A 12,908-nucleotide genomic window follows, 5' to 3' on the forward strand; every position below is an offset into this window, starting at 1 on the left:
AGTTCTCTTTCTGGTCGTACAGAACAGCATAATTTTTGAATAGAGCATTTTTTATGTTTGTCAAACTCCTCAAATGTTAATTTTTGGCTAGATATAATTATGGTTAGACTTGTTTAAAAAGTCAATCAGAAGAACTCATCCGCTGAAAAATGCAGAGTTAGAGTGTAAGTAATAATTAGAAGTTCGTAATCAGAAGTTATCAGAATGATTGTAGACCAAAAAAATTTCGGAAATCAGAAAAACTTTTAATTCGGAAATATTAGATAAAAATGTTAATTTGTTTTCAAATAATTATAATATTTAATAACACACAGGTCAAAGCTAGAAAACAGTAGGTTTTTAATTGATTTTTTCATAATTTAACCTTGATGAAAAATTTCGAAAATTAAGAGATGTCAGCTTATGCCAAATTGTTTTTTTGATACGAGGAACAATTCAAAACTCAGCAATAAATCCTAAATCTCAAGTAATTCAACTCAAATCTTGGAAAATTTGGAAAAATGTTTTAAATATCGAATTTTTGAAAACAAAAAGCCAAGTCAAATATTCTTCGATATTGTCAAATAAAATAGAAAAACCATTTTTTTTTTCCAAAATGCCTTGTTTCAAAGACTATTATATTCAAAAATTACCAAAAAAATTTACTAACTCGGACCGATTGCAAATGATCCAATCTATCAACTCTGAAAACGTCAAGTTTTGACTTGAATCACTCATCAGGTTTTTTGCGGGTTTATTTCACCATTTAAAACAAATTTTATAAAAAACAATGAACAACACAATTTTGTCGCCGAAAAATTTTCACAACCCTTGACCGAAACGGTCTCTTTAGCTTCTTCGAGAAAATGCTTAATCATTTAGAAAAGGTTTCAAAACTGGTGAAGATTGTTTTTTGAGTGCTGGAAACAACTCGTAGAAGCCTCAGTTTGAGTTTTTGGACCAAGTAGTTCAGATGAGTTGCGATCGTTTGATGGAACAGATGTCGTAATATTTTTATCGGAAATAGCTCAAAATGGTCCTTAAAAATAGGGGGTTCACAGAATTAAAAACTGAATCTGCGTTCACTTTTGCCCACAAAAAGTTCCGATTAAATAGTTTTAATGAAATAAAAATATAGGCATCAAAATTTTGAGGATCTTAATTTTAAACTCACGTATAACTGGGGTCCTAGTACTGACGTTTTGGGAGCTTGATTCCTGAATCTGTCCTTAAGTTCCACTCGCACTTCCCTCTTTTTGATTAATGATGTTGATAATCATTCTATAGTTCTCCTTCTGGTCGTACAGAACAGCAAAATATTTGAATAGAGCATTTTTTATGTTTGTCAAACTCCCCAAATGTTAATTTTTGGCTAGTTATGATTAGGGTTAGACTTATTTAAATAGTCAATCAGAAGAACTCATCCGCTGAAAAGTGCAGAGTTAGAGTGTAAGTATTAATCAAAATTTCGTAATCAGAAGTTATCAGAAAAATTGTAGATCAAATAATTTTTCGGAAATCAAGTAATTCTTATTTCGGAACTATCGGATAACTATATGAATTAATTTTCAATTTGGTTTTTCTATTTTATTTGGTAATCTGGAAGAATATTTGGGTTCGCTTTTTGTTTTCAAAAAATTGGTTTTCAGAAAGTTTGTAGATTTTTCTAAGTTTTGAGTTGAATTAATTGAAAATTAGGAGTTATTGCTGAGGTTTGAGATGTTTTTTGTGTTAAGAAAAAAATCTTGGCAAAGTTTGAAAGAGATTTTTAGGCAAAAGTTTGGCAGAGTTAGAAGGTAAGTGGAAAACAGGAGTTCGTAATCAGCAGTAATCAGAATGATTGTAGACCAAAAAAATTTCGGAAATCAAAAAAACGTTTAATTTGGAAATATTAGATAAATATATTAATTTATTTTCAAATAATTATAATATTTAATAACACAGAGGTCAAAGCTAGAAAACAGTAGGTTTTTTAATTGATTTTTTCATAATTTAACCTTGATGAAAAATTTCGAAAATTAAGAGATGCCAGCTTATGCCAAATTTTTTTTTGATACGAGAAACAATTCAAAACTCAGCAATAAATCCTAAATCTCAAGTAATTCAACTCAAATCTTGGAAAATTTGAAAAAATGTTTTACATATCGAATTTTTAAAAACAAAAAGCCAAGTCAAATATTCTTCGATATTGTCAAATAAAATAGAAAAAACAATTTTTTTTCCAAAATGCCTTGTTTCAAAGACTATTATATTCGAAGTTTACCAAAAAAAATTTACTAACTAGGACCGATTGCAAATGATCCAATCTATCAACTTTGAAAACGTCAAATTTTGACTTGAATCACTCATCAGGTTTTTTGCGGGTTTATTTCACCATTTAAAACAAATTTTATAAAAAAGAGTTGAATGAATTTGTCACAATGAACAACACAATTTTGTCGCCGAAAAATTTTCAGATTGCTTGACCAAAACGGTCTCTTTAGCTTCTTGGAGAAAGTGCTTAATCATTTAGAAAAGATATCAAAAATGGTGAAAATTGTTTTTTGAGTGCTGGAAACAACTCGTAGAAGCCTCAGTTTGAGTTTTTGGACCAAGTAGTTCAGATGAGTTGCGATTGTTTGATGGAACATTTTTCGTAATATTTTTATCGGAAATAGCTCGAAATGGTCCTTAAAAAAAGGGGGTTCACAGAATAAAAAATTGAATCTGCGTCCACTTTTGCTCACAAAAAGTTCCCAGACTTCCCTAGATTTAATGAAATAAAATTATAGGCATCAAAAATTTGAGGATCTTAGATTTTAAACTCACGTATAACTGGGGTCCTGGTACTGACGTTTTGGGAGCTTGATTCCTGAATCTGTCCTTAAGTTCCACTCGCACTTCCCTCTTTTTGATTAATGATGGTGATAATCATTCTATAGTTCTCTTTCTGGTCGTACAGAACAGCATAATTTTTGAATAGAGCATTTTTTATGTTTGTCAAACTCCTCAAATGTTAATTTTTGGCTAGATATAATTATGGTTAGACTTGTTTAAAAAGTCAATCAGAAGAACTCATCCGCTGAAAAATGCAGAGTTAGAGTGTAAGTAATAATTAGAAGTTCGTAATCAGAAGTTATCAGAATGATTGTAGACCAAAAAAATTTCGGAAATCAGAAAAACTTTTAATTCGGAAATATTAGATAAAAATGTTAATTTGTTTTCAAATAATTATAATATTTAATAACACACAGGTCAAAGCTAGAAAACAGTAGGTTTTTAATTGATTTTTTCATAATTTAACCTTGATGAAAAATTTCGAAAATTAAGAGATGTCAGCTTATGCCAAATTGTTTTTTTGATACGAGGAACAATTCAAAACTCAGCAATAAATCCTAAATCTCAAGTAATTCAACTCAAATCTTGGAAAATTTGGAAAAATGTTTTAAATATCGAATTTTTGAAAACAAAAAGCCAAGTCAAATATTTTTCGATATTGTCAAATAAAATAGAAAAACCATTTTTTTTCCAAAATGCCTTGTTTCAAAGACTATTATATTCAAAGTTTACCAAAAAAATTTACAAACTAGGACCGATTGCAAATGATCCAATCTATCAACTTTGAAAACGTCAAGTTTTGACTTGAATCACTCATCAGGTTTTTAGCGGGTTTATTTCACCATTTAAAACAAATTTTATAAAAAGGGTTGAATGAATTTGTCACAATGAACAACACAATTTTGTCGCCGAAAAATTTTCACAACGCGTGACCAAAACGGTCTCTTTAGCTTCTTCGAGAAAGTGCTTAATCATTTAGAAAAGGTATCAAAAATGGTGAAGATTGTTTTTTGAGTGCTGGAAACAACTCGTAGAAGCCTCAGTTTGAGTTTTTGGACCAAGTAGTTCAGATGAGTTGCGATCGTTTGATGGAACATTTTTCGTAATAATTTTATCGGAAATAGCTCGAAATGGTCCTTAAAAAAAGGGGGTTCACAGAATAAAAAAATTGAATCTGCGTCCACTTTTGCCCACAAAAAGTTCCCAGACTTCCCTAGATTTAATGAAATAAAAATATAGGCATCAAAAATTTGAGGATCTTAGATTTTAAACTCACGTATAACTGGGGTCCTGGTACTGACGTTTTGGGAGCTTGATTCCTGAATCTGTCCTTAAGTTCCACTCGCACTTCCCTCTTTTTGATTAATGATGGTGATAATCATTCTATAGTTCTCTTTCTGGTCGTAAAGAACAGCATAATTTTTAAATAGAGCATTTTTTTATGTTTGTCAAACTCCTCAAATGTTAATTTTTGGCTAGATATATTTATGGTTAGACTTGTTTAAAAAGTCAATCAGAAGAACTCATCCGCTGAAAAGTGCAGAGTTAGAGTGTAAGTAATAATTAGAAGTTCGTAATCAGAAGTTATCAGAATGATTGTAGACCAAAAAAATTTCGGAAATCAAAAAAACTTTTAATTTGGAAATATTAGATAAATATATTAATTTGTTTTCAAATAATTATAATATTTAATAACACAGAGGTCAAAGCTAGAAAACAGTAGGTTTTTAATTGATTTTTTCATAATTTAACCTTGATGAAAAATTTCGAAAATTAAGAGATGTCAGCTTATGCCAAATTGTTTTTTTGATACGAGAAACAATTCAAAACTCAGCAATAAATCCTAAATCTCAAGTAATTCAACTCAAATCTTGGAAAATTTGGAAAAATGTTTTAAATATCGAATTTTTGAAAACAAAAAGCCAAGTCAAATATTCTTCGATATTGTCAAATAAAATAGAAAAACCATTTTTTTTTCCAAAATGCCTTGTTTCAAAGACTATTATATTCAAAGTTTACCAAAAAAATTTACTAACTCGGACCGATTGCAAATGATCCAATCTATCAACTCTGAAAACGTCAAGTTTTGACTTGAATCACTCCAAATATAATTGACCACCAGTACCAAAAGGTTGGTTAATATAGTATGATAGTGAGATTTCTGCCGTAATGCACCTGAAGTTTTGCGTTGTAGTAATGAAAGAATTTGCTCGAAAAGTAAGTAAACTGCAAAAAAATACTGAAATAAATAATCCAATTGTTTCACTTAAAACTAGTGTAAACTCGTTGCAACAGAACTAGAAAATTACCCAGAAAAAACTACCGATTTTGGTTGAAATACTTTTTTGGACACAAACCCTGTACAAAATCAACAACGGGATATCACTTGCAACTGGTGATAAAAATCAGTGAAGACTAGAATCGTTTTGAGCTTCCATAGTTGCGCACATGTTCAGCTTAAAAAAAGTTTGACGAAGCCTTAATTACTAACGAGGAAACTTGAAGAATCATTACCCAGAACCCTGCTTAACAAGAACTGTAAACAAATTTTTGGTTGAGATCGTAAATGGAACTTCAAAAGTTTCACAGAAAACACTAACTGAAACAAGTTGCAAGAAAATTGACAAACCGATGTTTTTTCTACAGCACCGGTGAAACTTATATTAGAAAAAGAGAAAAAATCAGTCGTCAAGCATGGTGTTGGTTACGTTCACAAATGATGTTTTCTGAAGTTTTTTGAAATCGATTTTAGTGGGTTTAGTTCCACCTATGTTGGGCAAACGTGCTGACATCTAACCACACGGACAGCACAGCATCAGTAGAATGATTCTTTGGCAGTACAGCAAATCGCAGATTGCTCTAAACAATCCAAAGCATTTGAAAAGCTTTTATTAGACCCAAAATCACACATCAAAAGTTTTCAACACTGACAAAAGTTATTTAAATCTTTTAGATTGTTCAGAGCACTCTGCGATATGCTTTCCTACCGAAGAATCAATCTTTTGATGCTCTGCTGTCCGTGCAGTTAGAAGTCAGCATGTTTGTTCAACACAGTTGGAGCTAAATCAGTTAAAATCAAAAAACACCTGATTTCAAAAAACACCTGAAAACCTCATTTGTGAACGTGACCAACACCATGCTTGACCACTGAAACCTTTTTTTAAATTTAAGTTTCATGGGTGCCGTAGAAAAAATATCGGTGTGTCATTTTTCTCGCAACTTGTTTCAGTTAGTGTTTTCTGTGAAATTTTTGATGTGTGAATTTTCAAAAATGTGACTTTTTAACTTTTTTTGGTGAAATACGTATAACTCTAGACCAGTAAGCTACAAGTCCTAATCCTTGTAGGCGTAATAGGCAGAAATTGTAGCTATCATTGGTAGCATCATGGTCTTGATTTTTGCTTCAATTTCGTCATCGTAGAGGTCAAAATATAAAAATGCCAGCAAGATTTCAAAGTTTGTTGCGGTCAGAAATTACCTGTGCTTGAAAACACATTCGTTAAACATGTTTTGCAAGCCGTTTTCTACTCCAGTGCCGGTTGATACATCAGTAGCGGAGGCATTGAAACTCGATAGCATAGAAAAAAGTTTCCCTAGTAGTTCCAACTCAATTTTAAGGGCACTTAAAACGACTTGGTTGTCAAAGTTATCAAATAGCAAAAATTTTCTTTATGTGTTTCTTATGTTAGTTGTTTCTTTAGTAAACTACACGCTCCGTGAACTACAAGAGATTAATTTTATTGACTCGCAATATTGCGAAAGGCCAACTCAATGGTTGACTTCAATTCAATATGAAACGAATTGATTCGCTGACTACACGGGTTACAAGAACACAATGGTCCTGAATTCGCCAAATAAGCAAAATCCAAGTGACAAAAGAACGACAATTGATTATTTATTTGTATATTTGGCCTCTGGACAACATGAAAGTCTAAATTAGTTGGTACAAAAAAGGTTTCCTTGTTCAATTGAAAAAAGCCAAAACAGAACTAAAAAAAACTCAAGCATTAAAAAAAAATTTCTCAAAAAAGTTAGAACAAAATATTTTTCAATTGACAAGCTCCATTTAAAATTTTTTGAGACATTACTCTAGCTGTCATAAGCTAATTTCTACTAGAGTTCTTTTGTTTGTCGCTTGTTCCTTATAGTTAAAATTTTTTTCAAGAACCAAGAGGAGTGTTTTCGTAAATTATTTGACTGAGAAAAACTATATGTTCGAAATAGGCGGGGTGAATTTTCTTTAATCAGTGTTCATTACAGGCAATGACGTTCCATGGATATTAATTGATTATATTAGGTTTTCATTATTTGTCTTCATTAAATCCTAAATTATTTGATTATAATGGATTAATGATCAATGATAAAACAAAGAAGTAGAAATCAATTTAACCCATTAAAATCGGTTTTAATGGATTAAAATGATTTATAATGGTTTATAAGAGATAACAAGGGGTTGTAATAGATTTTTATGAGTGAGAACCTGGAATTTTTTCCAGTCTTGGAACAAAATATTAAAAATTTGAACGTTGCAATCTCTAAATTGTGGTTTGCAGTTGGCTCCAGCTAAAAGTTTTATCGTTTTCTATTCTTCTTGTCTTTTTTCTACTTGTCTCCCCTTTCCCTTAATACTTCATACTATCTCACATTTCATGGAGAGGGGCAAAATGACATGTAACCGCTTTATTTATGTCTAAATAAGCTATATGAGATACTCGTGAGCTGAGACTTTAATAATTAGCCACACAACAAACGCTTCTTTTTCTCAAGTTTATTATCAATGAAAAACTTCTATTTGAAGATGTATTCTGCAATCTACGTATTATTGTATTTCGAAATTATTGCAATGAGTTCAAACCTTTATATAAAAATCGCCAACAGACAGTTAGAAAAGAGTCAATGAACGGAAAAAAATTAAAGGAAACAAAAAATATTGACGAGATATTTTTCGAATTGCAGGGAAAAAAAAGTTATTCCCTTAAAATCTTTGAATTTTACAGAAGATTTTTGATTGGCTCTTTTTTGATTAAAATTAACCTAATTTGAGGAAACTGGACCGAAAATGGAAATTTTTTATTCGCTGAAAATCATAAATTTAAAACTCACATTCGAAACCAGAATTCGATCACGTTTTTTTTCGTAATTTTTACACTTTTGCTGTTCGCCTTCCCTCAAATAAAGGAAATGAACTGAAATTAAAAAGAAATCAAATGTCAAACCGCGAAAAATCAAATTTGTGTGTGAACAAATTTTAAGAGTTTTCCTGAAAGAAAATCATCAAGACTTGTATTAAAGTCTTCACTGCGTTCATCGACTCTTAATAACACTAAACAGAGATGGTATTTGAGTCGAACGAAGTTTGATTCATTTTATGTCCTTGTTGGACCCGTCGTTTGATCCCGTTTGGGTCATTGACCCTTGCTGGGTCACTCAGAGGTTGCAAGGTCATGCTGACCGGCTGACCTTTTGGACCCGCGATCTCCACACTTTTATAACCCAGCATCACGTGATCTTCAATCACGTGGGGTTGGGAGGTGTAAACGGGTCTATAACCCGTAGCTCCTCTTGGGTAATTTTCAGTCGAAATTATCCCCATGCATTTGTATCGGTCGAAGTCTCCGAACCGTTCAGGGTTGTTTCTGACCCCAGATGAACTTCTGTGACCTTTGGTTTTGTAGGTTTTGGCGCAGTGGTAGAAGCAAGATTCAATGGCCATTATGAATATTGCAATACATAGTCCACTGAATAGAATGTAGAATATTCCTGCTACTTGCTGGAACCCGAGACCTTCTTTGCCGTTCTAAAATGAAACATTTGTCAATATTTTTTCAGTAGAGAAAACGCCAATTATACAAGGTGTTTTGTGTCTTACACATAACAAAGCCGGAAACAACTATGTTATAGGTCAAAACTTTACCACGTATTTAAAGGTACCACAGAAAACTTTTAGATGGAATCGTGTGTAGGTTCAGTAGAGGATTTAGGGGGGAGGGGGTTTTTTACGCTCCCCCCCAGGAATTTGTCCCCCTGCCGACCCAAAGGGTCCCCAATTTTGAGATATCCATTTTTGGCTGACTAGCCTTAAAATTTTTCTAAAGGCGCCTTCAGCGCCAATCTATACTAATTTTGAGGGATAACGCGACTTTTTGGTCGAAACTTTCCAAAAAGTGCCTAAAAATGCCTAAAAACGCCCTTTTTGGGTCTGTATAGTGGTTTGGGAAAGCTCAGAAAATCAATTTGGTCGACCTACAAAAAAATTCGACAAAATTTTCAAAATTTTTTTGAAAATCCCCCCCTTCGAGAAATTCCTAGATCAGCGCCTGTTTAGGTTCCTATAGAAGTCGCTCCAGTTGCGATTTTTTTCAGTGTAGAGAACGACGCATTCATCCCTCCTCTTCTTCCTGCTACTGTTTATGGCGGTGGAACAATCTGTTAGTCTAAATTGTTGTCATGATGAAATAATGAACAAGAGTAGAATAAATGTTCGAATATACATATTATTATTACTATTTATTGTGTCATGAAACTTAATCGGAGTAACAGAATGCTGCAAAAGCATTGTAAATATTCATGGTTATCAAATAAACTTCGGCACGGGTCCCGTACCCGGCCCGCAGCTTCGGACGAGGGGGGACATTGACCCCTGTGGATCCACCACTTGTTCTTCAGCTCCTGCAACACTCCCCCCTCAGTCAGACTCAGAATCTCCACCGTGAAGTTGTGCCTGAAACAAAAGTCAGGATTTTTCAAGTTTTTCCGAATCATGCTTTGCGTTTAATGATATTCGAAAAGTTGTTCGGCCCATTTGAGGCAGCCAAATCAGTTTCGGAGCTTCAAGTATCCAAATGCATTGTTAGTCCTACTTTAAACTATAAAAAAAAATGTGAGAGGATCAAATGCAAGAGAAATGAAGCCCGCCAGAAGTTCGGTCTCTAATCCCTATTTTCTCCTTTCTCATCTTCATAATACTTGCTAAATATTTGTCAAAATTGATTACTGGTTAGCGGAGTTATTGCTGTTTGCGAATATAACATTTTGAACACAAAACGAGAAAAAGAAAACTGAAAGACTAATGTGACTACTTACGTCCATAGTGAGTTTTTGGTGAGTGCTATTCCGTACCCTTTAGTGTCTAGATTATTGCCCACAATCATAGTATCACAGGGGGGCTGCTGTGCTGTGTACTCGTTCATTGCACTCTCTACAGACAACACAAAAAAGAATGACAAAAACAAGACAAGGTAAAATTTGTTTAGCTGTTCGCGAATATAACATTTTGAACACAGAACGAGGAAAAGAAAACTTGTTCATTGCACTGTCTGCAGACAAGACAAAAAAGAACTAGTCAGTTGTTTAGGTATTAACTGATTTTTGATCTTAAATTCAACCTGTTTCAGATCAGTTTTTTCTACTCAAAAACTTTCGAAATCAACAGATAAACATAGCCAACCTACAGCTGCAAAATAGTAATGAACACAAGGAAACAGAAAAAGCACTTCCTTGTTTATTGAAAAACTTCAGTTTTTGAATGCTAAAAAAACAAATATATCATTAAAGCTTCTTGAATTTCAAAAACAATTTATAATGATGCTTTTTGATGAAAATAATCCAAGTTGAGAAAACTGGATCAATGAAATTTCAATTCAGCTGGGAAATCTGAACTGTAAAATCCATTTTCCAAGTTATAAGTCGATCACGTTAGAAGTTCATCACAATTAATTTCGACAAAAATTAATTCAATTTGAGAAAACTGGATCAATAGGTAAAATTTTCATTAAGCTGGGAAGTCTGATAATTATGTTGCTATTTCGAAACTAGAAGTACATCACATTTTTGCGACCTTTACCTTTTTGCTGTTCGATAGTTGAGTTTGCTTTGCTTCCAACAAAGGAAATAGACTGAACTAAAAAAAAATAAAAAGTCAAACCGCAAAAATTCTGAATTCAGTGTGAACAAACTTTAAGATTTTTTTCATGAATTTTTTTTTTAAATAGCAAACCTATATAAGAGCCTTCACTACGTTATTAATCTAAAAAAGAGTCTGAAAAAGTTTTTCGTACAGTTTTTATTGATACTGAATTGAATAAAAACGTAAATTTATCCTATAACACACTTTTCAGTGTTGCGAAAAATGTAGATTTAAAACATATCGGTTACCAAGGATATACTGATGTCTTTTTTCTTAATTTTCTTTATTTTTTTTCCTCAAAGTCTTTTGAAATCCATTCTAAACTACAATCTTGAAAAAACCACTTTAAATTTTTCGTAAAACAGAATGAAAACTACTATGAATATTTTACTATGAATGAAAACTGCTCTAAATTTGTTTTAAAAGCGCAGAAAATTCTTTGATTTGTGTGACTAATAATTCCAATTTTTTTTTGCTCGTATTTTGTTGTTCCGACCAATGAAAATGGGGAGGAACTTTGTAGTTGGAAGTGTTTTACTTTTTTTCTATTTCCATTTGCCACGCAAAATCAGGTAACGCCAAAATTTATCAGATGGGTTAAGTCTAATTTCATATTAAATTCTTTCCAGTCTTGTTTTGAACGACAAAATAGCTTTCAAAAAAAGTTGTTCGGTTGTTCTAAAAATTTGTGTTTCGAAAAAAAAATTGAGTTTTAGTTGCAACTAAACCTATTACAGAAGGATAAGACGTGACACTTTTTTTCAAGCCTTGAAAATTTAGTTTCAGTGTAATATAATTGGTTATGAAAATTTGTGAAATTCAAAAAAAAATTCAAAAAAATTCATAAATTCAAAAAAATTCTGCAAAAAAAATTTATAGGAAAACTTTTCAGGATTTTTTTTTGTTTTCGTTTGAAAGTTTTTTCAACTTGGCTAATTTACTATGAATGCAAATTTTCTGAGGTTCTACGCTTTCGTTCATATCAATTTATCACACCACGTAGTAAGAAATAAAAAAAAAAGTTTTGTTGTTTTTTGTTGTTTTTTTTTTATGAGAAATTGGTCGGAAAAAACAAGTACTTGCACAGCAACCAGCTATCGTTGTTTTTTTTCTATTTTTTTTACAGGTATCCCAATAATTGAGTTTTGTGTTCATTGAAAACCCTCTTCTCACCCAGGAGAAATGCATACGCTCCCCCACTCTCACGGACTCTGCGGATGCCCTCCTGGTTGCTACTGGTGTAGGGCGAGGGGGAGATTGAAGACATGAAGGCGTGCATACGTTGGAACATCGGAATCGGAGACGTCTGCACAACACAAAAGACAAAGATATCCTTGTTACTTTTAATTTCAGCGACATTAAATATAAGCACATAAGTTTTCATGCACAAAATACATGCACAAATTTTGTAAATATATGCACAACCAATTAGGTTAATTTCTACTTGAAGAGTTAACGATTTAAAAAATATATATTTATATGTTTAATGTTTGCCTCTTTTGTAGATAATTCAAAATGATTTTCAAAGTTCAATGCACATGTGTAATTAAAAAGTTAGATTTTTGGTTTCCAAAACAGGATTTGAAACTTTTCTTTTTGTTAACCTGAGCTGTAATTCTGATATACTATGGTTCGATATACTATTTTTCAAAGCAGAAGTTTTTGTAATTTTTTTTCACTTTTTCTTGACTCTCATAGTTTTTCATAATTTGCGTTCTCTTGCTGAAATGAAAAATTACTAAATTTATATAGAAAAAATAATATCCTCTAGAAATTGTTTTTTTTTAATTACGCATTTTATAAAGAAAAAATAACATATACAAGTTGTTTTTTATTGTTTTTTTATTGTTTTTTTAGAGAAATTGTCCTTTTTCTGTACCTTGAAGAAGTTCATAGTGGTTCCGTCTTTGACACATCCGTACTTGATCTTGGACTGCTGAGCCAGATCAGCCACTGAGTTGATGGGACTCTCGAGGCGCTCGAAGGTGAGGAAAGCGGCCAGATTGGCTGTGTAGGCGGACACTATGAAGAGGGTGAAAAACCACCAGGAGCCAGCGACCACTCGGCCAGCTATGGACCTAAATAATTTCAGACAATTTATCACCAATCAGGGGCAGATATAGGTTTTTCTCGAGGGGGGGTGCGGATTTTCAAAAAATTTTCGAAAAGTTTGACGACCCTTTTTTTTTATTTTTGAAAAAACAGG

The 12,908-nt window shown here is 32.4% G+C and overlaps 1 protein-coding gene across 1 annotated transcript; it reads right to left on the reverse strand.

The window, feature by feature from the left end:
• Positions 1 to 8,061: 8,061 nt before the first annotated feature.
• LOC134840291 (glutamate receptor ionotropic, kainate 1-like) lies at positions 8,062 to 12,780 on the reverse strand (the record flags this gene model as incomplete). The annotated part of the gene is given in 5 exon segments (XM_063856044.1): positions 8,062 to 8,593; positions 9,400 to 9,517; positions 9,880 to 9,994; positions 11,876 to 12,008; positions 12,582 to 12,780. Coding segments are annotated over 5 exon segments (1,039 nt in total), but the record flags the coding sequence as incomplete, so codon positions are not given.
• Positions 12,781 to 12,908: the final 128 nt, after the last annotated feature.

Source organism: Symsagittifera roscoffensis, chromosome 2 (genome assembly GCF_963678635.1).
Source record: "Symsagittifera roscoffensis chromosome 2, txSymRosc1.1, whole genome shotgun sequence".
Classification (NCBI taxonomy): Eukaryota; Metazoa; Xenacoelomorpha; order Acoela; family Convolutidae; genus Symsagittifera; species Symsagittifera roscoffensis.